The sequence below is a fragment of the Amia ocellicauda genome, chromosome 17 (genome assembly GCF_036373705.1).
Source record: "Amia ocellicauda isolate fAmiCal2 chromosome 17, fAmiCal2.hap1, whole genome shotgun sequence".
NCBI lineage: Eukaryota > Metazoa > Chordata > Actinopteri > Amiiformes > Amiidae > Amia > Amia ocellicauda.
Genome location: NC_089866.1, coordinates 12,295,430 through 12,320,909, shown reverse-complemented (window position 1 = coordinate 12,320,909; position 25,480 = coordinate 12,295,430). Strand labels below are relative to the sequence as shown.

Sequence of the window (25,480 nt, the reverse complement as noted above, 5' to 3'; positions counted from 1 at the left end):
TCTTTTCATTCGTGTTGCATGGTGGGATTGATCTGGGTTCTCAATCATGGCGTCCCGTGTCCTAGCTCGGTGTGTCCGCTCGCTCGGCCGATCCTCTGGGAGCCTGTGTACGGGCAGCCTTGCTCTTAGGGCTGCCGTGGTGCCGCTTCCATCTCGGCGACCCTTCTCCCTCCTCGCATGCAGCCAGAGAGCACGGCCGGTCGCCCAGACACAGGTAATGTAGCCCGGGTAACATTAAGCAGCTCACTTCGGTCTGGCCTAGTAGTACTGGATTGCGCAGTGACCTAGACCGTGTCTCTTACACTGCATCTTCGGCACTGGCGGTCCAGCGCTTTTGCAAATAAACGTACATTGCAATGGCTCCCGTCTGTCTAGCCATGACCTTGACTTACATGCATGGTTGTCCTTGAGGCAGTGTATATGTTGCATGCATGAGAGTGGAGTTGATGGGAAGGTTAATTCCACTTGTCCGCGCTGGTGCTTTGCCGAGTGTTCATAAACAGATAATCATATAGTTGTATGCGGGTTGGGGAGTGCACGGTGCAATGCCATTGCAGTTTGTCTTGTGAAATTCAGCTGTTGATCTGACGCATTTTACGTGAGAGTTATGCCGGTTAACTAGACGTACTGGCATTAGTCTGTTTGCCCTTCATGTATAGCGCCCTTCAGGGCTAATGCTGGGGGCTGGTTATACATCTGCAGTGTGGAAAGCTATAGCTGCTTTAATTCTTGCACACCAGCCCGGAATACAACACAATTTTTTGCAAGACATTTTCGTTCTAGTGACAATATACGCATGCCTAGAGAGTGCAGACTCCGCTCAAGAGCAACTCACTTCAGCGGGTGGGTCAGCCAGCACTCATCTGGGTAAAGCATGAAACAAGGCATAGGATACTGTGTACTTCTTTCAGTGACCATAGATCTAACCTTCTTATAGACATTGTAAAGGACTTCCCTGCCACCATGTCGTGATCCATGTAGAGGATGCTGGTGTGAAAGTGTTGAGGGCATGCATGTTAGTACTGTTTTACATGGTCCACAGTTCCTGTCCACATACGCTCTCTCTCTGTGCTGCAGTTGTACTGACTGTCCTTGTGTCCTGTCCTGTGTGCAGATCTCCAGCTCCCTGGTCCAGCTGTGTCGACAGTATGGTGATCTGCCTCCTCTCACGTTGGACTCCATAAAGGAGCGGGTCCTATATGTCCTGAAGCTGTATGACAAGATCAACCCAGAGAAAGTGAGTCTCAGCTGACCTGCGCACGGTTAGGAAGCACCTAAAAAAGTTAACTAGTGAGAGGAAGCCGTTCGGACCACCTTGCTTCCTTGGGGGTTGGGAGCTTAATTATCTAGTTTCCTCCTGTGTCCCCCTAGATCTTGGGTCCTTGTTGATCTTGATGATGTTGACATGTCAGCTTATTGATGTGATTGTCTTATTTTCTGTCGTCTTCAGCTGTCAGTATCTTCCCACTTCATGAAAGACCTTGGGTTAGACAGCCTGGACCAGGTGGAGATTATTATGGCCATGGAAGATGAATTTGGTGAGTGTCTTCGGCAGCTTGTTCACACTGTGCTTTTCTTCATTCCTGCCAGCAACAAATTGTATATAGGCTCTGTCAGACTGTCGGTTGAGTTTGTAAGCAAGTGTTTTGCTGACACTTTAAAAGGGGGCTAGTGTCACAATATGTCAGCATCTGTCTACCTAATCAAATAGTAAACCTCGGAAAAAAAAAAAATGGTGAAATGTGCTGAAAGATAGTTTTCGTTTTATTCTAATATATATTTTCTCTCTCTACTCCTAAAAATCAAATGTTCAGCCCACGATTGAATGGATCATTATCTCCCAAATGAGTTTTTTGCAGTTCAAACGTTCTTCCCTTCTGACTTTCCAAAAGATATGCTAAAATAACCTTGTGGCACTGAATTGATCAGTCATGCGAACATGTTGCATGAGGTTGAAAGACTAATTCTAGTTCAGTGTCTCAACCAAGAGGTGAGTGTTTTGTCCCTAATGGAGGCCTTGCTGCCTGTCTGCTCTTACAGGCTTTGAGATCCCAGACGTTGAGGCAGAGAAGCTAATGACTCCTCAGGAGATCGTACAGTACATCGCTGACAAGAAGGACGTGTACGAGTAAAGAGAGGCACAGCGCTACAAGGAGGTCGGTCTCCCTCCCTCTCTTTGTCTTCACTGATCTTCAACTACTGTGATATTCACTCTTGTACCACAACCTGTTTTGAAGACTTCTCAGTTGAGGCTCTTCAATGGAAGACATCTATAGTAAATTGAGTAATCTGAAGTGTTCAGTTGATGGCACAGGGAATGATTTGAAAGACCTAAAATTCACCATTAAGTTGAAAGTTTAAGCATGTGTGCCCCACAGGGATAATATGCAGTCCTCAGGTAGCCTGTATATGCTCATGGATCTGAACGAGGTTACTGCATTGTGGTGGTCTGCCTCTCCAGGTCTGGGGAGCCCCACTGTTTTAGGATTGTCTTTGGCTTATAATCCTGTTCATTTTGACTATTGATTGACCCAGTTATATAATTGTGAGCTCACTTGAAATGAAGCCCAGAAGCCTGTATGTTAGTGCAATTCACTTCATGTCTTTGTTAGCACAGATGGCGTTTAATCCTATTGGTTGTGCAGTAAGATGGGTTTCGCTCTGTGCTTGTGCAACATGTCTTCTGGTTTTCATTCCACCTGAGCCCTTGGTTACTATTAGTGATGCCTGAATTGAAATAATGATGCTGTATCACACCCCATCAGGATTTTTTTTTATTTTATTTTTTATTTTTAAAGGCAATTCAGACTTCACTTGTTATGAATTTAGTTGGAATGGGGAATACAAGGTGGGACCAGAGTGGGCCCCCCTGCAGTGACGGTGACATTATTCCTCTTGTTCGCAGGGTGGCAGACGTGAAGCCCCCATGACCCCGAGGACCTGTCACAGGTGGTGTTTTTCAGTCACTCAATGTTTTCAGAAACTGTTTTTTGTTGTTCCTGGCTTTCCTGTGTCAACTTCGCTATCTGCTGTACACATTGTATTTAAAAATAAAAGAAAATAAAAAATGTCTAAAGCTTGTAATGCGTTTGGAGAGAGAAAAAAACAAAAAAAACGACCTAAAATAAAATGTTAAACCTCTTGGTTTGACTTTTGTACTGAAAAAGCTGTGGGTTTGTGCTACAGTGACACCTAGTGGTTAGACAGTGCATTTCACACATTCCCAGGGTGGGTTTCTTGTGCAACTGGTCAATGTGGGTTTGTATAGTTCTTTTAATATACATATGCATTATTTTAAGATGCTTAGTTTTATTAAAATGTACAGAGTCTGGGAAGGGACATAAGAGAGAATAAATGGTGCGAATGATTTAATGCTCTTGCTGCAGTATGATAGAACTTGTTTGCACTTGAAGCAATGCAGTGCCCGTCGGCAGAACCAGTGGATCGATCATGTTGCACAGGCAAGTATGAAGTAAGTGCTGTTTTTGCCTACGACTTATTTGATATTTTCTTTACATTTGTATATGTTTTATTAACATGAATGCTTCTAAGCATTATTTTACATAGGACTACCCAATGATAAAAGTAGTAAATATTAGCCATCAAGAAATGACAGTGATCCATTACAGGCTGTGAATGTACACATTGAACTTAGACGTATTCTTTATGCAAAACTATTAAAGCATATTAAGTTAAAATAAATCCCCAAAACACTGTTATAACGACTAATGTATTTGGCACTGAGTGTGTGGCCGCTTTAATCTGACTCCAGCTGTGCTGTGCCTGCAGTGGCCCAGTCTGCTTTCGTGTTTGACTTGACTTTGACATTGAAAGTCAGAGGTTTTTGGTTGCAGTTCTGTCCCTAAAAACCACATCTGCACTGAATCTGAGCTGGGAAGCACTAAACGTGATCAAGTATTTGAAGTAATTAATTAAAAAAAGGAACCATAGCTTGTAACATTTGCAAGGGTCTGAACATGGAGCCAAATGTTTTTTTTATTTTCTTGCAAGGCCAGAGGAATGTGGAACTGGTGTTCTGTGTAAGTTTCTGATTTATCATAAGGTCAAGGAGCCTTCATCTGAGTGGGCTACCCAGCAACAGATGATGTCAGTTTAGTTTGTCAGTGTCTGTCTGAAGTTAATTACAGTAAGAAAAGAGGAACCCTTTGAGATCACAAGGTCTAGAAACAGTCAAGTCTCTGACTCTCCCTTGCATCTGCTTGTTTTAAAAGCTTCTGAGCAGCACTGGTGCGATTCACACTTCACATCATTTGGATATGGTACCCTGGGCAAATGCATATGATCCCGCAGTGGTTAGTGTTTGTGCCTCTCAACTCCGGGTATCTGCATTCAAGCTCCACATGTTCTTGTCTGAGATGGAGTTTGCATGGTTTTCTCTGAGGACTTTGCTTTCCTCCCACATCCCAAAGACATGCAGGTTGGGTGCAATGGCTACTTATATTGCCTCTTGGGTCTCGATCAAATAAACTGTCCAGCCTGGGAAATGCAATTTACAGTGTTGTTCCATGTTGTGTTTTGATTTATAAATAGCTGAAATTGGTTTCTAGCAATAAATTACATTAAATGTGAGGGTACGGATTTTTTCTTTGCAGGTAGAAACAAAAAAAAGATTTGGTCTCTGCCCTTGTGTGTGTTTTGCCTTGCAGTAAACCGGTGTCCTGTCCAGGGTGTACCCTATGTAGTGCCTAGTCTTTGCCAACATTTTCATGCATACGACAACCCTGTAACGTAATGGAAAAGTGAATGAGTTCCTGTTAACCTGTCTTTTTATATGTATTTTTTATATATATGACCTGGATTTATTAGAGTACACAGAATAGCATCTTTTCAACTGCAGTCAACATCAATTTGAAGTTTGTAATCTTGGCAAAGTACATTACAGTACATTGTTGGATACATTTTGGAAATCTATGATAAATGCATCATCTCTACAAATGCTTGTTCATAAGTCTACAGACTTGGGTTCGATCTCAGTTTTGGTGTCCGGTGCTTAGAATGATGGCCTGGGATGGATGCTTCACTCATCCAGGACTTAACCTGACATGAAAACCTGACAGGTGTCTTCCAGCATAAGGAGGCCAGAGAGAGTGAGTAAATGTCACTAAAAAGTAAAAACTATGATTGTAGTATAATGATATTAATATTTTCCCAGATTTGCGTAATCAAAAACCAGATATAATTGTATTTGTGCTGTATGTATTCATTTATAAATATTCAAACATTTATGTCCTTTATTGTATATTATATTTCCATAAATGTAGGGGTTAAACGCAGAAACACAGCTCAAAATATGATTTTCTTTGTAATTCTGATAAAATATACAAACAAGGTTTTGCAAATGTTTTTTATTGCAGAAGGAAATCTCATTCTAGTCTCTGATTAATTCTCTTGTATCAATTAAAGTTCTCTTACTGTTTAACTACTACTTACTGCATTCAAAGCAACATTTTCAAACAAATAAACAAAAAAAATCATTTTCGGCAAATTTAACACTGAACAAATTGCATTGTCATTCAACTTTAAAATGTCACTGTCCTACAAAACCGATGTTTACCCTGATACATATTCCAAAAGGGGAACAAAAACAAATTGTTATTGTCTTACTGATTGACAGTTTATCCAGTTTTAAATCCTTGCCATTTTGTTCTCACAGAATATGCTTTTTTATTTTGCCAAAGTTGTCACTTTTAAAATGTTTATGTCCTACACAAAAAAATGCAAAAACAAACAGCCTTTTCCATTCAATCCGGCTTTATTCATTACCCATATTGTTTATGACATTTATAATATATAACAAAATAAGCAAATTAAATGGCTTTTGCAAGTTATTGTTCTGGAAAATGTTAACATTTATTTTACCTTTTTTTTTTTTTTTTACAGCTTTCAGCTATTGCACAGAAGTAGATAGTCTTTATACAATGTCCATGACCTACACAGCTTATTATACAAATCAGGCCAGTTACACGCACACACACGGACACCACTGTCCTAATGAGGGAGGTTATTCCTGTGCTGCTAGCTCTCCCCTCCTCTTCACCGTCTTAGCATCCTGTACAGGATAATTTCTGTTGTCTCTTTGCAGCGTTGATGTTTTTCACTCACAGCGCAGTAAAAACCCAATGTTGCAAAACCACATGCGACACAGAACTGGTGGCAGACGTTTCCTCTGCAGTGATAGGACATCTGTTACCGACTAGTCCTGGATCGGAATGAGTTCCTGTTTAGCTCTCATCAAATCCCTGGGTGTTTGAAACTGATGCTTTCAAAAAGATGTATTATTGTTCAGCACAGACAGTCAAGGTGTGACTGTCGTATTACTGTCAGGGCTACAAACATCCAGCTTGATTCAAAACAATGATTCATACACCCTGCAGGATTGAAGATTGTTTTAGGAAGAGTGGGTGTGTGGGGTGCTTGTTTGTACTGTATGGGTAACATATATTATGATGACGGTGATTGTAATTTGTAATTGAAATGTGTGCACAATATGTTTAGAAGGATTTTCCCCTGAAAACTTTCCAATAAAAACACTACCTGATTAAAACTCCAGAACCTTTTATATGCTCTTCTCTAATGAACTTAATTATTTCCTGACTTGGACATGTTAAAAAAGTATAACTGACACGGTGATTAAAAGTAATTATCCAGGTCCAGCTCCATAGGAAGGGCTGCAGGCCTGCAGTAATGACGGGCAGATGGGAGCAGACGGTTGCTCATTCGCTGCGGGCTGCCTCCCCTCACACGTGTGTCGGTTTAAGTGAACACATCCACGCCAGGCGGCAGTAGGATTTCCTCCGCAGCCCGGAGCGCATCAGACAGTCTGCAGTGTGCCATTTTGCATGTGTCAGTACTGTTGCGGCGGCAGATCGGGCTCAGGTTGCGGGGGTTTGCGGGGCGGCTGTCCGGACAGGTCCATGTCGCGCGCGTGGAAGCGTCTCCCGCGTGTACCCCGCACGAGCCGTGACGTCACCGCGGGATGTGTGAAGACGCGCCATGCCGCTCCGCGTCCAGCTGCTGCTGCTCATCCTGCTCACAGGTACAGCGAGTGCATTTCAATATGTCATTAGCAATATATATATACCGGGTACCAGGGCTGACGTGAGTTGTCGGCTACAAAAATATAATTACATAACCTATGTACTCTTAGGTACCTTCAAATGGGTCATACACCTTCATAAACATAATTAAATGAAAGGTATGTATTTTTCATGTATGTGCTTTTTGGAATTGCGTTGAGGGAAATGATAAGGAGGGGTCTGGTTTTTATTAAGGTCCGTTAGGTATTTAAAGCAATGCATTAAAAAACAAAAAGCTGTATGAATTTAATGTTTGAAATAACTGCATAATTATGTATTGCTCCAAATATGGCCCACAGTGTAATATTGTTCTTTGCATAACAATACATTAAAAGAGGAAGCCACTTCTATTTCCTCATCATTTTCCCCCAGAACAAATGAAACAAACGCAAATATTAAGACGTTTTTTTGATGTTCGGGCAAATGCGTACTGGTTTAGTGAAGCTACAATATAATTGGACTGTGACAAGTATGATGACATTTTATTTTTGAATTATTTGCATTGTATCTATTTTGTTTGGACAATTGTAGTTAAAAGCTTTCTTATCAATTGTAATTATTTCTTATATAGCATACAGTTCACGTTGATTGAATAATTGAATAAGCCACATGTTGAGTACGGGCAAATAATACAAGGCAACGTTGTCTGTTGTTGTAATTAACTATGCCGTAGATGATGATGATGATGATCATTAATATTAACAAGAATAAAAAATACACCTCAGTGGTTTTGTTCATCGTTATTGCAGGTTGTTTGTGCACCTCCAGCGCCTTGTCTGTTGGGGCCGCGGTTTATACTGGATTTATATTCTAATGACAGCACTGCAACTCACTAAAATATAATATGGAAGATCATGTAGGCTATATGGATAATTATAATTTATATGCGTGTCGTGTCTTAGGGCGTGTCTAACCCACCACCGATTTTAATATTGATAATAATAATTATCTGTTAACTGTCTTAAATAACAGCTGTAACATTATTGTTGACTAAATCAACACATCTGAGAGATGTTGTGTAAAAGTATGTTGTTGCTAAGGTCACTCCTGCTTTGGAAAGACCTACTGTATTTCATGAATATATTTGTCTCATGTGTCCTCTAATAGTAAGACTGAAGTGTCTTGAATAGAGGAAAACAACAAAGCAAGAATACTGACGCCTGTGTTCCTCCTGGTCTTTCAGGGCTGTCCTGTAAATCTCAGTGTGTCCCTGGGATGAGGATTGTAATGCTATGAGTAACCTAAGGACCTTGACCAATAATAGCATTTCCTCTTATCAGTATGGTATGGTATGTTTTCTTCCTTTCTTTTTTTTCCTCCTGCGTAGAAATCAGGAATTCCTCAGAGGAGCTTCGATCACCGAGTGAGTCGCCCCACGTCTCCCACACGCCAGGGATTCCTGGTCTTTCAGGAGGTGAGCCCTGGACCCCAGGAGCCACTGTACCCGGGCTGGGCAATAGCAGCGGCACAGACCACGTTGGTGGACCAGGGTTGGCAGATGGGGGGCAGGGCACGGTCTCGGCATTCCAGGACCAGAGCCCAGAACCCCCCCCAACACTCAGCCCCGGCACATCTGCGGCATCAGATAAGGAAACGCCCCCTCCCTCTCAGGAAGCGGAGAATAATAACCCGGATACGTCTGGTAGAGCTCTGGATCTTTCACACCACACCGACACTCCTGGCTCTGCGGCAGCCGGCCAGGGGAGGGACTGGGAGAGAGCTGGACTGGGAGGGCAGGCTGCAGACACTGCAGCGAGGGATCTGGGCAACGTGACTAGGCCATCTCTCACAGGGGTTCCTCTCTCTCCAGCCGCTGCAGATTCCCACACGGCTCGCTCTGGTGCCACATACCTCCCCAACACAAGCTTCTCTCAGACTGTCCCTTCCACACGAGCTGAGCTGCAGGCAGAGAGGAGAGATAACCCCCCTGATCACACTGACCCCACAAGAGGACCATATCTGACTGGAAAGGATCCCCTCCACCCCGTTGTGCTCCACACTGAAGACACCCCATGTGTGACGTGTACCAGCTCTGTTACACAATCCCTGCCAACTCGGACGGACTCGAGTTCCAGCCCGTTACCCACACGACTGCTGACTAGTGGAGATGGCAGATCTGGTGAGATCCACTCAAGCTCAAAGACAGAGGGCTACATCAGCAGTCATAAAGCGCCCCCTGCAGGCACTGACTCAAATGGAACTGGGCAAGGAGTGACCACACGGGAGCCCCTCTCTGCTGCGACACAACCCTCCACTGCCTGGCTCTCGCAGGGGAACACACTGCATCTGCTGGGCTTCACTGAATGGACTGAACGGAGAACTACCAAACCAGAGCTGGGTGTGAGTGAGAAGGCTGAGCTCAGAACTGATACGGACGAAAGACAGACGCAGGGAGGGGGGGTTCCCACTGATGGACAACAGGCCAGTGAAAGAACCCCAGACTCTTCCTTGACAAACAGCGGAGACTTCAGAGCCAGTGTATCCCTCCACAGCTCAGCGTCCCTTGTTACCAGGAGCCTGTCTGAGGGCGAAGGGTATAATGTCTCTGTGCTAGGCATATCTGAGGAGGGGGGCCCTATATTAGTGTCTACAGAAGGACTTGGCTCTGGAGCTCGGCTGTCTACTGCTCGTGATCCTCAAACTGAGGAGGGAAGAGTGTCCTCACACAGCACTGCTCCCAGGACAGCCAGTGTGGGTGACTCTGTTTCCCCACATGTGTGGTCCTGGGAAGTAGAGACCCTTGTCCCAGTGAGCACTGACACAGAGCAGCCCTCCACCTCAGAGACTCTCCCTCAGTCGGAGAGCCACGGCCCCTCCTCAGAGCAGCCTCCATCCCTTTCGGCTGTCCCCGTCACAACAGAGCCATGGGCAGTGAGCTGGATTGGTAAGAATCCTACTGCTTCTCCAAGTGCAGCTCAGCCTCACATCTCTGTCTACCCCCCTGCCACTGAAACCCTGCAACCCCCGCTAGACACCTCTGCAGGTTCAGAATCACCAGGGGGATACGATGTCGTTACGGCTCTCACCGAGTCCGCCTCCAGCACTGAAAGGGTAACTGACCTTGTTACTATCTCGGGGAGCTCCTCCCCCACCTCACTGCTTCCCACAGCCTGGGACCCCACAGAGAACCGCACACCCCCCAGCCACACTCCCTCGTGGGGCGGGTCCACTCCTGCCAAGGAGACCTATTTCTCGGGGCCCCCTCACAGCACCCCCCCTGCTCCAGAGCTTCACCCCGCAGGGCAGACTACTGCTTGCCAGGGTACCACGGCGCAGGAGCCGGGGCCAGAGTCCGAGAGCCCCCAACTGAGGAGGGAAGAGGGCGGCTACACAAGCCCTACGAGACAACCAGGCATGGACACCAAGAGCACCGATGCATATACCGACACCGTCACTACGGTACCCACACACAAATCCAACCCCTCGGACCCCGACAGCCCCCGGCCTGCTGTGACCAGACTGGGCACCAGCACTGCAGCCACATCGGTGACCCCCAGTGTGGCGCCCTCCACATTTCACCCCACTCCAGCAGGGGGTGGTACTGTTGTCTACTCCAAGACAGGGGGGAGGACTGCCCATTCATTCACCACGTGGCCCACCTCTCAGACCACCAGTTCACCACAGGCCCTCACCCCATCTGTGTGGGGAGGGGTGGTGGCCAGTGGTGCCACACCAACTTCTTACAAGACCATGGGCCCGGCAGTGGACCCTCCTACTCCAGCCACACCCCCACATGGACCCACCAGTCTGTCTCCTGACAGGAGAACCAGTAGGACAACCACAGTCCCAGGCATGTCCACTAGGCCCAGCACTGACCGGACATCAAGGGCTGAGACCCGGCCTGGCTTGGACCCTACGAGCTCTCGGACACAACGGCCCTCCACTCCACAGGGGAGATCGTCCAGTGCTCCTCCTGGACAGCAAGACAGAACCTCTGCACCGCTCAGAACATCACTCAAACCCAGGGTCGCGGGGGACAAGAGCAGGGTTTTCATCACTGGGGATCAGCCACCGGTAATCAAAGGTCAGTTGGTGGTCAGCTTGCAGACCCTCCACCTCCCCACCCATACAGCCAACACACACACACACACACACACAGTTACAGAGTGACATGGAAACAAACAGAACTTATTTTATGAATACGTGGAACAAGGTACATAAAATGCATTTATGAATTCTTTATAACCTGAAATCGTTTAACCGAACATTAATGCAGTCAATAACCGTGAAGTAATGGGTCTTCTCTAATGAGTTATTTACCAATTCAATTGTTCTTGTATATAAACCACTTATCAGTTGCTGACAGCTTTATAAATTGCCATTTGTGCACTCTAAATGTTATTAGAGTTATGTTATTCAGGTTAGATTGACACTCCTAGACTTAATATTCCTCCCTGGCTTCTAATGGTATATTAATTGCATTGCTCAGTGTTGAAACAGTGTGAAGTACTGATTATACATGGAGATGTATATCTGAGGTGTTATTATGTAGTTTTGTAGTTTATCCACCTTTCAGCGACCTGCTCTTTAGTGCTTGGTTCTGTATGCTTTGTAATGGGAACCTTAGCCATTCAGCTCTGGAATGTTCAGATATTTATAGTGTTGTCCTGGAATGACTGTTAGACCGTGATATAAAAAGTAGCACCTATTTGCCACCTCTCTGAAATTCCAATATCAGGGTTGTCACTTTGGTTTTTGTGTGTGTGTTTGTGGGTCTCTCGCACGCTATTATTCCCGACATCCAGAAGAGACGCTCCGAGTTCCTCTGACGATCGTGCTGGAGACTGGAGACCAGAGCACCCAGAGGTCACTACAGCCGGAGCAACTGCAGGAGGACACGGTCAGACAGGTAACAGGTGTCCACACACTGCAAAGGGAGCATCACGTGTGATTGAGTGCGAAGATGCGGGGGAACTGCTCTTAGACTGATAATATGGGTGGGTGGCAGGCTGCTCTCTCACAGGGCTGTTCTCCCCTCAGGTGGAGCCCTTCCTCCAGAGAGCTCCTGGATACCATGACCTGCAAGTCTCCACAACCAGGTACACTATTCTGGGCATCCTATCTCTGACCCTGTCTCTCTCTCCTGCTGCTGTGGGTTTCGCTGGCTTCTCTCATATCCCTAAGTTTTATTCAGTATTTCGTTCTTAAATTTTTTAAATAGCACGTAATGTTGTCGCTGTTTGGGTCTATGTTCTGTCCACTTCTCCCTATGTCCTTGTGTGTTTGTGTGTCCTCACTCATGTCTGTAAATGTGTGTCTTTCCCTCTCTCTCATGACCCTCGCTGTGTGTTTTCAGTGGGTGGGAAGTGCTGTACTGTGATGCCCTGTTTGGCACTGGGGCCGCTCTGCTCTGGCTGGGGCGCCCAGGGGAGCCACTGAATGCAACGGGCCTGAGTGAGGCGGTGAGACGCGGGCTGTACATCGCGGGGGTCAGGGTCCACAACATCACGGTCAGCGGTGAGTCGTCCTAATCACTCTCCCAAGGCAGATAAACTGGGAAACTTCCTTGAAACCGCTTGACGAGGTCCTTGAATCAATAAGGCTAATACCTCCCAAACACACAAGCTGGGTGGCCTTGTCCTGTTCATAACCTTTTGTTATGCATAGAATGGAAAGACATCCAGATCTGAGCAGCACGCGAGAGACGCTGTGGTGGCTGTGTGTGTTATATTCCCCGCACTGTGTGGCAAACTGACACAGCTGATCGTGAGCTGTGTCTCTGATGCAGTGTGTGTGCTGACAGCTTTACACTGTGTGATCAAGGCCAGTTGCTGTGCTCTCGCCTCCCCTTCTTCCTCAGACAAGCTGCAGGAAAACGGTGCTGTGGTATCAACTCTTCACACCCTCTGTCTGCCCCAGTCATCCCCCCCACCCCTCTCTGGACATCTGCCACGCCTAGTCCACAGGAAGCCACACCAAGACTGCTTCACTTGTCCCATATGGCCCCAGGAATATGCCCATCTTTGTAAAATAAGTGAGGTAACATGAGGATCAGGATTTAAATAGCTTCCATCCTCCATGTTGATAGAAACTGATCTTTACCATTATACTGCACCTTTGAAGAGGGTCTCTTCAATGTCTTCAGTGCACGGGAGAGGGAATGAGTCTAAAAGCCAGCAGAGAATAGGGTACTGCTTGTATTTAGAGACATACTCTCTCTCATACTCTACCTCTCTCTCTTCTGCAGAGCCACAGGCTGACATGTGCTCCTGGCTGTTTCTGTGCCCACCGGGGTTCCAGTGTATACCCAGTGGCGTGGGCAATGCCAGCTGCTCTTCACTGTGCCACATGGACTACTGCAAACACAGTGGCATCTGCACCCACCACCACAGCCAGCAGCCAGTTTGCCAGTGAGTGACACAGTGGACTGTGCTGGGGGGCTGAGAGTGTGGTGTGGTGGTCTGTGAGTGTGTGTAGTTGTGTGTGTGCTCACGTTTATGCCAGGGTCAGTGTTTGAAATCATCCCTCTGGTGAACTCTGGTGGCAAGGTAAAGAGTGGAGGTGTAGCTGAATAGCCTGTCTGCCTGTGTTGACCTCTGTCTGTCTGCCACAGGTGCCCAGTGGGGGAGGATTTCTGGTTCATGGGGCAGCGCTGTGACTTCAGGATGACCCGGCAGAGGATGGTTGGCATTGCCCTGGGGGCGCTGCTCTCGGTGGCGGTGGTCATGGCCATGCTGTCGTTCCTGGCGTACCGTCGCTTCAAGGCCATGTTGATACAGGCCAAGGTGGACCAGACCCGCAGCAGGTACCATCGTCCGTCTACCCCCAGACCTCTGAACCCCCAGCATTGTAAACGGTTGATGAAGTACGGAGTAAATCCGTCTGTAGAGAAATGCCTGTCGTCTGAGGGAGCGAGGCCTGCTCTTTCTGCAAGATTGAGGTGGCTAGAAGTGAAATTGTCTTATTCAGAGAGCAGTCCATTATGTTCACCTAGAGCTAACAGCTACTTGGGCTCTAAGTCCGTCAGGCAGGGGACCCTGGGGTGGCTCAGGCTGTGCTGTTGACATTGAGCTGGTATTTTTACTGAGAGAGTGCCAATGAAAACAGTGCGAGGGGAGCTTATAGCCAAGAGCTAGTGGAATAACTGAGTTGTGGGGATTAGCTGGGGTCAGGGCGGAGATGGCATAGCCCTCGCATCCCATAAACACACCACTGCACTATTCTCAGAACACCACATGCTGCATACGATACAAAACAGCACACAGCCCACACAGTGTGTTCAGCACAGTAGGGGCCACCATATATGCCACGCAATCCTGACGCGCAGAATTGCTCTAGACACCCTCTGGACGATGTGATCGAGAGCAGCACTGACATTCCTTCGCATTTCACAAAGAAAAATCAACTCAAGCTCTGAGGAATGTACTGCAGAGACCTTCAGACATGGAGAACCAGATACATGCTGCAGCTACATATTCACATTGTCTACAAGTTTAGAAAAATGTTCATGCAGTTGGAATTGAGAGAGAATGCTGTGGATAAAGCTAAATATCTCTCTCGCTCTCTCTCTTGCTCTCTATATATATATATATATATATTATAGAGAGAGAGAGAGAGCGAGAGAGCGCTAAGGGAAAAGTGTCTTGCTCAACAATGTTTGTTGAGAGAGTCATACCCTTAACTTCCTGCACATGATAGTTAGAGGGAAGTGAATTGCGTCAGGAAAAACCTTGTATCTTGGAAGAGTTGGGGGGTCAAGAGAGTGAGGAATTGACAACAATTATGAGAAAGGAGGGGAGAGAGGGAGAGAGAATGGGGACCAAGAGAGAAACCTGAATAGTGATTAGGAAAAAAGGAGGACAAAAATAGAGGCGAGAGTGTCTTCCTCCTATTCCAGGCGACAGGATTCACCACAAACCAGTTGGCTCACAGTGTGTGTGTGTGTGTGTGTGTGTGTGGGGGGGGGGGGCATTCTACACTTGTGACAGGAAGAAAGAGGCTCTGACCATTTTGCCCAAGACTGGAGAAACTCGTCAGTATCAGAAGTCATCACAATGACTTCATGGCTACTTTTTGATGAATACTTGAAATGTGATTATGACCATATGTTGGAAGATTTAACATCTGATGTGATTGTGTAGGTTCTCACCCTGTGAAGCTCAGGTTTGGTTGATTTAATAAATAGGCAAAGTCCTCACTGCAGGTCTCTATGCAGGTAAAGATGTATTCACCAGTGGGGGTGAGGATTTCTTTCCCTCTCTGTCTCTGGTGCAGCCCGTATTCAGCTGGAATTGCTGTAATGATACACAAAGCTTAAAACGGTTGTCTATTTGAAAGTTTCTTGGAAACTGCTCACTGTCGGTTTCTGCTGCAGTTACCGTCGGTTCAGCCGCTTTGACGATCTCTCAGGCCGGTTCTGGACCCAGTCGTGGCCCGGTTCCTCTGTGGACTCCCTGGATAACCCGGCCTTCAGCCGCTCAGATGAACTGCTGCACCTGCGAGCCCTTGACCGCACCTGCTGCTACCATGATGACTCGATCTCCCTCAGCTCCACCTGTCAGGGCAGCAGAACCCATCTGAACACGGTCTACACACCCAGGTGAGTCCCCTGAGCACACTGGAGAAAGTCTCCACACACACAGACGAGGACACGCTGAAGATGACTTACTATCCAAGAATCCAGTGTCGTACATCCGCTTTCGTACATTGCTTTCTTCTTGCGCTTCCAGAACCTCAGGGTACAGGGCACTGTAGGAGCAGTGTGTGCTTGTGCAGCTCCCAGACAGCCTTCAGAGGCATTCTGTCCTACCCCAACACCCCTCCGCCTCACTGCTGCTGCCACCGCCCATGTAGCTAGGACAACAGGTCTGGCAGTGGAAACTCGGCAGCACAGGGCCCACAGGAGGGATGGGGTGGGAATCCCTTAAAACAACAGGACTGCCTTCCCTTCGCTGGCAGACAGGGTCAAAGGGCATCTTTAAAACACAGCCTCCCTGCTGAACTCCACCAACAACGGCAACACAAAGCTCAGGCACTGATTAGGACCCAGTGGGAAAAGATATCCTGTCCCTCCTTCCTGAGAGAGACCGGGAGGGCCGTGCGTTTGTATCTGACTGACTGCACTGATGAGGGCTCACTCAGACCTGCCGGGCTCGTTCATCTTGTCGAACCCCTCTGTGCACTGTGCCTACTGTGATTGATGGCACTACAGCATTACAGTTCATATTTCTATAATGATCCTAATAGTGTGTGTGGAGATAATGGGATGGACAGGGAATGGATGGAGGGACCGGTGAAAAAAAAAAAAGAACTAGAAGCGAATTGAAGTTAAGTGTCACCATTACAGGAACATTAAAAAGGAGATGAATGTGTTGCATGCGGTGTCTTGGCGTTAAGCATCGGTCCTGTGAGGCGGAGGTCACAGGGACTTCAGACAGGCGTGGGGGTGGGAGTCGGAAGGGGGTTTGTCAAGGCACTCGAATTCAGTGGCTTTTAAGAGCATTTATCTGAGCTCTGAAACGACACTGTGGGCCTTATTCCTTACAATTAGTACAATCTTTGTGTAGCCTAGATGGATTATATTTTAACGGGGCGACACAAGCAGGTTTTCATACCTAATCCTCGCTTAAAGTGAAGCTGTTTTACATGTGTTGAATCTAAACATTGTAACAGCTGCATAATCTGATTGGTGAAGTAATTTGCTCTCTAAATGTTATGGTACAGTAAGTTACCTAAGCAAGATCATGTTATTGCTGATAATTATGAAGGACAGCTATTTCACATTATTGTACTGGACTGCTACTGCTGGTCTAATTATAACCCCATATTCCTCAGGTAGAAGTCATAGGGTCTGTTTATTGCAGGCCAAAATAATGCTTGAATGGCAGGCCAACAGCACCCTCTTGTGGCAAGATGTGGTTTTGTTGCCTTCCCTGTCCCTGTCCCTGTCCCTGTCCCATTCCAAGCTCACTGCCCGACTCCTGCTGGCAATCCTGCACATGGACTGTCTTTTAATGTGGCATGAGATTAATGTTGGCAAAAACATTTCAAAGCTGTAGCTTAAAGAATGGGTGAAATAGGGCTTTGGATGTACTCACTAATTGACCATGTGTTATAAATGAACAGATTCGTTATGCACTCCACTGGAAATAAAAAGCACCAATTAAACGTGTAAGTCAGGGGTTCCCAACCCACTTGATCAACATCATAAATCTTTGAGGCCCACTACCCACTAAATCCATTCAAAAACAAATACATTTAAATACATTAAATACATTTGCATAATTTGTCAATGATGTCACATTAGCTAGTAAGTGTATAGAATTGAATGAAATCCTTTTTTTTTTTACAATGAATCCATATAAACAAAATAAAACATCCCCCTGTAGTTTAAAATGTGTTATGTTGAACAGTAATGTGTTTTATTTTTACAAGCACACGGTATATATATAGGTAGGCTATTGATTTAACTTGCATGAAACATGTTAACCTTCCAGTAAAAGCACTTTACTCTTAATAAACTGTATGTGTGGTGACCTATGCATGTTATCTTTAATTTGTATTTTATTCAATAGAGAAAATAGTGTCGGAAATAACGAAAACAGTGTAAAACCATTGATGAATAAACCCCGGTGTTCAGTAACATTAAAAAAAGACAACTATACTGAAAGTAGTAAATACGAAAGACACTGGAACACAGTAACCTTAATAGTTGGGTTAACTAAAGAAAAATACTCCCTTCTACAGTTTGTGTCAACATTATATATTTTTCAGGATATAATAATAATAATAATAATGGGTAAATTGCAATGAACTTTGTATGGAGCTGTTTACCAACCACGGGATCATCTCCAGTTAGTGCGCTGCTTTCAGTTTGTTGCAAATGCTGATAGATGGGGGATAGTACTCTTTCAGAAGAAAAAAAGTTAAATCATCAGTGTAATCGTACATTTTCAAAATACAGTTTAAATTTAATCTGGTCCAATACGTGCTGACACAATGGTTTTTTACTTTTTTTTATGTAGCTAGACTACAAGTGACATCTGAAGTCAATGGCTGTATTTGAAACCGCATACTACCCATACTATACATACTACATACCAACATTTCAATAATGTTGAAATGTTGGTATGTAGTACGTGTACTATGGGTAGTATGCGGTTTCGAATACAGCCAATTTCTATCAACAAGAGGAAAAAATGATGTGATTGTCACGTGACAAACCTCCGAAGGTCTGGAGACCGTACGAACCTTCGAACCTTCCAAGACAGGCCCAATTATTATAATTTAACAAAAAATGTATTCCTATTTTAAAAGCATTTAAAAATATACGTTTGCGTCCCACCTGCAGTACCTCTACGGCCCACAGGTTGGGAATGACTAAGTAATTCATTCCAAGTTTCCTTTGCTAATCATGTGTAAGAGTCTCATACCTGTATACCTGCAAAAACAAAAGTGCTATGACATTTGCCATTGCTATCCGGTCAGAATTTAGGTTTACCAAATCCAAATTCTCTCTTACATTATTTTGGTCACATTTTGGCACTTAATGATTATGAAGTGATGTCTTCTGGCATCCAGAGGCTCTACATTTGCTTTATATAGAGTTAAAACACCAGTCAGTTTGCCTTTGGTCCTGGTAAGTGTTTAAACCATATGAAAGCAATTTCTTGGGGTTTGTCTGTCTGAATGAGTGCAGGTGTTGATTTACACACAAGTGTCAGTCTCTTCATGGGTGAGCGCTGAGGAATCCCACTCTGTTGGGGATGCTGGGCACTGACGAGCCCTAGACGCTCATGATGAATGTGCAGAATTTAATGACATAATTGGATATTTAGGATTTTGTTTTTTTAATTATGGAAATACAATAACTGTCAATTGTAAAAAAAAAAAAAAAAAAAAAAAATTACCATTACAGCCCAGACAGCTGAGCCCTTCTGTCCCCTCTGATTACAGCTCCCATTATAACTGGGGTCTGAGCAACGGCAGCATCAACGACTGCATGGCCGACTCGGGGAAGGCCAGCGACCTGTCCGTGTGCAGCTGGCCCATCGAGCCCATCCAGTGGACGCCCTTCCCCCTGCTGCAGCAGCTGGGCATCCAGAGAGCGGTGAGTCTGCACCCGCTGCACCCCGGGGACCAGGAGGCCGAGCTGCTCTCCCCCTCACTATTTCACATCAATAAAATATATATGTAATTATCTACACAATTTAATATGTACATTTTACAAATTGAAAACCATTTAGGAGAATCGTAATATTGGAAGTTCGAGCTCAGGTTGGTCTGGGAGCTGGGTTTATGTTAGACATTTCTTTACTTCTACCACTCACTACAATAAAACACATTTACAACTGTCACCAGTTTTCATTTTCGCTGCACTGAATTACAGGTCACTCTTTGTTAGCTAGTGGTTGGCTGTTTGCTGGCTCGCTACAGTAACATCAACCACTGTCTGCAGCTGTTTGAATGTGAGTAAATGAGAGAAGCTAGCAATGCCATGTAGTGCTCCTTAGCTGGCGAGGTGACAGTGTCCATATCTAGCGTCCGAAAGGCACTCAGCGCACGTAGCGAACGTGAGGTTAATCCAGTCAGTCGCACCATAGCAGTTTCGTTTTATGTTGGCAGGGTTCACATACACGTTTGAAGAGTTGAGACACTGACTGATCAACAAATAAGTATCTTTGAAGGCTATTTTGGTTATTCATTGACACATTTATTTTGCTTTTAGAACTGTACTTATTTTTAGCTTTTTAATCTTGTAAAGTTATTTTAGTAGATTCAGGCCAGTGGCACATATTTAATGAAAAAGTAAAAAGGTAAATTCAATACTAAGACCAACTTTGTGATGGTTCTCAGTGGAGATTCTTTTAGATGAGATCGCATCATGCTCATTGTATTTACCAAAACTGCACCCATACAGTGTACAGTACCACTGCCACATACTGGCATTTCTTGGTATTGCTGGTTGTAAATACAAATACCTGCCTACATACTGGACTGATAAGGAACACTGCTATAACTATTAGTAGAATTAAAGTAGTAAACATTTTAACAAGTTGGGACAACCCTTCTGTTAACTACCTATCAGTTATCCGGTAATAGTAATTATGGTTCCTCCATATACATTTAACATAACGTAGGCTGTGTGTTACAGTACTACTACTTTTGGTGTCCCTTCAGGAATTGCTCGAGAAAATTTCATGTAATTGTCCCCTCCAAAGTTTATATCAGGTTTTCGCCCCTGATGTGCATATCGATCTGATGAAAGTGAATATACATTGAGAATCAGCACAGTTTTCCACATTGTGTAATAGTTAGTTCATCGGTGCTTCAGAAATGTGTGGAAATCTTTTATCCCTCTAGTTTGAGGGCCTTTGATATTTCAATCAATGTTTGTTTTGATTCAAAAGCCTTAATCCTAAAAAACAAACAAAGCCTTTAGTGTATTATAATGACCACACAATGCGGAAACTGACAAATGAAACAGACCAGGTTATTGTTAGGGTTTTTATTGTGGGTTGTACCCAAGTTATACAGCTTTGTATTCTGATGCAGAGATCAGTGTAACTTTACAAACAGTAATCAGTCTACAGGTACAGTCAACAAAAAACTAAATACCTAAATCTACACCATTGTACATATTCACTTAAGAGCACTAAAATTGAAACGCAAGCAACAGAGAAAAATAAAACAAAATGACAGCATCAGTGGAAACATTCATCACACAATTGACAGTTTCTACCTTGTATTAGACTTATTCTTTAGTCAAAATTCATACCAATAAAAATAAGGATTGTCCTTCAAAAAGTGCAGTTCCCCAAGATAAAATTCTCAAATGATCCCAGAAAGACTGTAGAAAGGTGCTTCTGGCTCATTTCAGAACAGTTGGTAAATTAGAGACTTATTGTTTTCTATACATTGTTTAAACAGTCTACCAAAGCAATGTGCATAACAGCAGAGTTATAAGTGAGCACTTCAAACTTTTACATTTTTCTCTAATCTCTTAAAGAAACAATCTATTTTTCCCCATATCATTCAGTCCACTTGGGGCATCTGTGAACTATTAAATTGCAAACAAATGCTCTTTCAGGTCTGCTACAGCTGGCCAATTGTTTATTTAAATTTTTTACACAATACATTTTAAATCATGGCACACGTTTAATGAAGTTTCCAATCCCTCTACTACAGTAGGATTGTTTAAAGCAAACGCAAGGACACAGCAGCCTCAATAACTTCACACTGCATAGACTGTATTTTACTTCCCGCCCGTAATCGAAGTTTAAACGATTACAAGCTCCTTTATTTAGTTTTTTTTTTTTAGTTTTTGTTTGTGCTGCTTTTTTACTAAAGCTTTTTTTTTTTTTTTTTTAGGGTTTACAAAATGACAAGACAGCAATGCTCACAGTATGAAAAGTCAATTGCCTTAGCACATTGTTCAACAGTAAGAACCATTTAAAAGACATGGGTTTGTTAAATTCGCTTAGTGGATACATCATAAAAGAATTACATTTACTCATACAAAAGTAGAATGTCTTGCCAACCTTTATTCCACCACTTCTACCTGGTAATACAAAAAGGACTGCGAAGCAGCAATGGGGATTGTACATTGCCATTTTATTTTTTCCCTCTCCCTCAGTTAGCTGTTCATACGCAGGTGACACTTCAAGCATACACATTGTCCAGCCTTTACAAAAACAATAAGCAATCCCTTCCCTCACCCCCCACCACCCCCCTCCCCCCAAAATTTGGCATGACAGCAGGCTTTTCACAATGCCCCTGTGAGATAGTATTGTCCAACAGCTCTATAACATAGGTGCACAATAAAGCTGATCAAAACCAGAAGGCAGAATATTTGTTGAAAACAAACCAACAAACAAAAAAAACTCCACTACATAGGTGCCACTGGCTTTTCCCTATTCCGTGTCCATTAGCTCCACTATAGAAGAAAAAATAAAAAAGCTACGCAACCAGGGGCGCGGAAACGCATGCACTCATCGGTCTGCAAACAGCATCACGGAAATAACTTGGACCCACGGTCAGAGACGGCTAACGAGGCGAAGTTGCACATTGGAAGCTTGTGAGAAACAAAAAGAGCACCACCCTGGGTGCAGAACAAGTAAACTCAAAAAGGACGAGACGAAGCACCCGAGCTCCCTGTAAATCGAGCCCCGCGGCGACTGAGCCAGGCTCTCCGAGTCGCATTACAGTCATGAATTTCGCTAACCTGCACTAATGCCTCAGAATCACCGAATCCATTTGTGTTTCAGGCAAAGACGCCCCGGCCTCGCTCATACTGCGAGGGGATGGAGCTGGTGGACCTGGAGAGAACCTGGACTGCTTAAAGAAAACCAAACCACAGAAAGGCAACTTGACACCAAGTCACAAAGCAGACTACCCAAGAAGCCTCTCAACATCCACAGCAACCCGCAGCGCTATTGAAGTATACATACAGAGTATAACTTATTCAGTACTGTATATACACCAAGTGCAAATCCAAGGCTTTCCTTATCTTTTTTCCATTTTTAAAGATAAACCTGTTCATGTATTCCACTTTAGTTTGTTACAACATGAGCAACTGAAAATCTGGGGTTAAGCAAAGATCTGGTGATTCACTCTTATTTGGTAGAACATAATAATGGATCAACACTGACATGCCACTATTAAGTCTAGGTAATACTCAAGGTTTTGTACGATAGTTTAATCTGGAGAACTTCTCAAAAAAACAAACACCTGTTCAAAATAGCTGCAAGTTCTACATTTTGAAATTATATAAAGCAAAAAGAACCTAAGAATAACTGCTAATAACACAAATAATTAAGGTCCATGGCTTAGCCTAATGCTGACATCTTTCTTTGAAGCTTTTAATCAGTTGTGCATCATTGTAGTAACTAAACAATCAATATTGTAAATATTGTTTGTATATATATGTACATTTTTTTTCTGCACGTATTTAACTACCAGTAAAAGATTACATTCACCACTGTTCTAGCCTTCCACAGCCTCCTAATGACAGAGGCTTGGCATTTCAAAAGACAAAACCTGCGTTCAAAAAAACAACAACAATAAACAACACGTACTGAGCAGCCAAAACGTCATGATTTATTAATATTGTAAGGAACTTCAGAATTCAACACAACCAAACTGTACACGTTACAATCACATTCTATTTGTAAACAGTTAAAAGCCACTTGACTTGTTGCATCTTGGGACACAATTAGAATCAAGGCAATGAAATGTGGGCGACTTTTGCACTGTTAAAATATCTCATCCTTGTCTGTCTCTAAATGACCAAACAAGATTTTTTTTTTTTTTTTAAGTTTTTTTTTTTTAAGGTTTTTTTTTTTTTTTTTAGAACACCATTTGTGGCAAGGTGAAAAGAATTTTTGCAAAGAACATTTGCAATTACTTCTTAAACATTTAAAACATTTCTTACAACAAAAAAATGATTCTGTAAGCCATATACCTGGTTACAGTATGCATAGTTACTGATTTTGTCATTTCTTTTTCTTTTAAAGTACAACAGTTAAATTCGACAGTCACAAAGAGCAAAAAACATTGAGCCACTCAATAATGGGAATAAGGGGAAGAAAAAAAAATTATAAACATAGCGATTCAGCAAACCACCTCCACTCACTAATAAAGACAGCATTTCTGAAAGCAATATGTAGAACATCTCCAGCTTAAAGCAGTTATTTGGCAGAGAAAAACTTACAGAACTATAAGTAGTTTCAGTGCTAAAAGTTGGATTTTTCCTACAAGAAACTACAGGAGTTTCTACTGGGGGAAACTGGGTATATTTCCTGAGAACCATGCTCGTTATTTAGCAGACGAGAGGAATAAGATAAAAAAACAAAACAAAAAACAAAAAAACAAAAACCAAACATGGCCAAACACTGATCAGTATTCCCAGAGATAGAAAGCTTCGTCTTCATCCTCAATATAATTTTTCCATCTTTTTTCCTTTTTTTTTTTAAATTTTTTTTTTATTATTATTATTTTTTTAAGTAATTTTTCTTTTTATATTTTTTTTAAATTTTTATATATTTTTATTTTAAAATGAAGGAAGAGTAAACACTTTTTTTCCTCAAAAAAGTCTGTAAACAAGAGGGCACAACATGGGCACCTCCAAAACAAAATTGAAAGCCTATTTGAAAGTGCTGTTCCCCCTGGCTTGCAGGTTGGGTTTGCAAGTCACAGCTGTGGCTACAGTTTTTTACACTGCAGAGCTAAATTCTTTAGTTTTAAACACAAAAATTGGTGCAATACTTTATTATTATTTTTTTAATATCATCAAATAATCCTAAGTCAGCATTTATATCTTGATCTTAAACTCCACAATACCACAATAAGGTAGGCGTATATCAAGGCATAGTAGAGCGCACACTTTTTAAGAACATCCTTGAGTAAACACTACACTGGAACGGTCGGCTCCCTCGATATTGCAGATTATACTGAGAAAAACGACATTCAGTGCAAAGTTAAAAAAGCTCATACTCCAACATTGTCAGCAAACAAATGCAATAAAAAGACCAAAAAAATAAAAAATTGGAATTCAAATAAACATGATGAATACACATTAAATGAGCTCATTTGAAGCAGTTTTTTTTTTTTTCTCGTATGAAGAGCACTACCTGGAAGTGTAAATATATCCTTTCACATTATAATATTGGCCTGCATGATTCAAGTATTCAAACTGATATGTTTTGGGCTAAAACAAAGTGGAAAAAATGTGCAGAGAAAGTAACTTTTGTTTCCACAGGGTGACCCCGTCTTTTTTTTTCATTTTTTTTTTCTTTTTTTTGTAGGTGAAAAAAAAAAAAAAAAGTCCGAACTAGTGCCATTTGTTTTCTTGTTATTATTACATGTTGAGGTCACAGTTCTTAAGTCAGAAGGTGAAAGGTGTTTTACATGGAGTCTCCCCCTCCGGCCAAGTGGTCGACCGGGAGGAAGGAAGATGGGCTGCTCATGCCCCGGCCCTCGCTGCCACTGGGGTTCCCCCACAGGCTAGTGGAATAATTCGGAGCACCCCACAGAGAGGTGCCGTGGAGGTCTCCACTGCCGGCCCCCGACAGCCCAGCACCGTTCCAGTGATTTGGATCATTGCGGTTGGAGAACGGGTGGGAGCTCTCCATGGAGCCGATCCGGTTCCGAGAGGCCCCCAGAGCCTGCCAGCTGGGCGAGGCGGTCATGGACTGGCCTTGTGCAAAGAAACGGCTAATTTCCTCTTCACTAGCAAACTCAGCAAGAATAGTAGTGTTCCCTAAAACGCACCTGAGGATAAAACAGCGTGAGAGGAGGGTTAATTAATGGTTTTAGGAAGAGCGAGGCATGGGGGAGGGGGAGTAGGGTGCTCAATGCAGGTTTCTCATCCCTCCACTAAGGGAGTGAGTGTGGTAGGGGCGATGAAGGCTCAGTGACAGCTGCTCACAATCGGAGCCAGCTGC

At 43.7% G+C, this 25,480-nt stretch overlaps 3 protein-coding genes across 9 annotated transcripts in view; 2 read left to right on the top strand and 1 right to left on the bottom strand.

The window, feature by feature from the left end:
- The first annotated feature begins 5 nt into the window (after nt 1-5).
- Nucleotides 6-3,070, top strand: LOC136713213 (acyl carrier protein, mitochondrial). Its single transcript, XM_066690260.1, has 5 exons — nt 6-214; nt 1,115-1,237; nt 1,451-1,538; nt 2,041-2,156; nt 2,906-3,070. The coding sequence occupies exons 1-4, from the start codon at nt 47-49 to the stop codon at nt 2,130-2,132; spliced, it is 471 nt and encodes a 156-aa protein (XP_066546357.1). The 5' UTR covers nt 6-46; the 3' UTR covers nt 2,133-2,156; nt 2,906-3,070.
- A 3,714-nt stretch (nt 3,071-6,784) lies between these two features.
- LOC136712282 (uncharacterized) lies at nt 6,785-23,119 on the top strand. The gene is made up of 10 exons (XM_066688759.1): nt 6,785-7,057; nt 8,425-11,121; nt 11,843-11,946; nt 12,078-12,136; nt 12,394-12,554; nt 13,285-13,447; nt 13,651-13,842; nt 15,412-15,636; nt 18,993-19,146; nt 22,304-23,119. Exons 1-10 carry the CDS (start codon nt 7,015-7,017, stop codon nt 22,376-22,378), a joined length of 3,873 nt encoding a protein of 1,290 aa, XP_066544856.1. The 5' UTR covers nt 6,785-7,014; the 3' UTR covers nt 22,379-23,119.
- LOC136712281 (trinucleotide repeat-containing gene 6A protein) overlaps nt 23,114-25,480 on the bottom strand; it is a 37,957-nt gene continuing 35,590 nt past the window's right edge. For all 7 annotated transcript variants that reach the window (XM_066688751.1, XM_066688755.1, XM_066688754.1 and 4 more), the window contains one exon: nt 23,114-25,307. In XM_066688751.1, the coding sequence (XP_066544848.1) occupies nt 24,941-25,307 (367 nt within the window). In that variant the 3' untranslated portion in view covers nt 23,114-24,940. The remainder of the gene's footprint in view (nt 25,308-25,480) is intronic.

What these genes read in the sequence shown, in the direction of transcription:
- LOC136712282 (XM_066688759.1), top strand. Translation starts at nt 7,015, where the DNA reads ATGCCGCTCCGCGTCCAGCTGCTGCTGCTCATCCTGCTCACAG. An exon ending in GCTGCTCATCCTGCTCACAG is followed by an intron (nt 7,058 to 8,424) that starts GTACAGCGAGTG and finishes CCTCCTGCGTAG; the next exon opens with AAATCAGGAATTCCTCAGAG. An exon ending in AACACGGTCTACACACCCAG is followed by an intron (nt 15,637 to 18,992) that starts GTGAGTCCCCTG and finishes CTCTGATTACAG; the next exon opens with CTCCCATTATAACTGGGGTC.
- LOC136713213 (XM_066690260.1), top strand. Translation starts at nt 47, where the DNA reads ATGGCGTCCCGTGTCCTAGCTCGGTGTGTCCGCTCGCTCGGCCGATCC. An exon ending in ACAAGATCAACCCAGAGAAA is followed by an intron (nt 1,238 to 1,450) that starts GTGAGTCTCAGC and finishes TGTCGTCTTCAG; the next exon opens with CTGTCAGTATCTTCCCACTT. An exon ending in GGCCATGGAAGATGAATTTG is followed by an intron (nt 1,539 to 2,040) that starts GTGAGTGTCTTC and finishes CTGCTCTTACAG; the next exon opens with GCTTTGAGATCCCAGACGTT.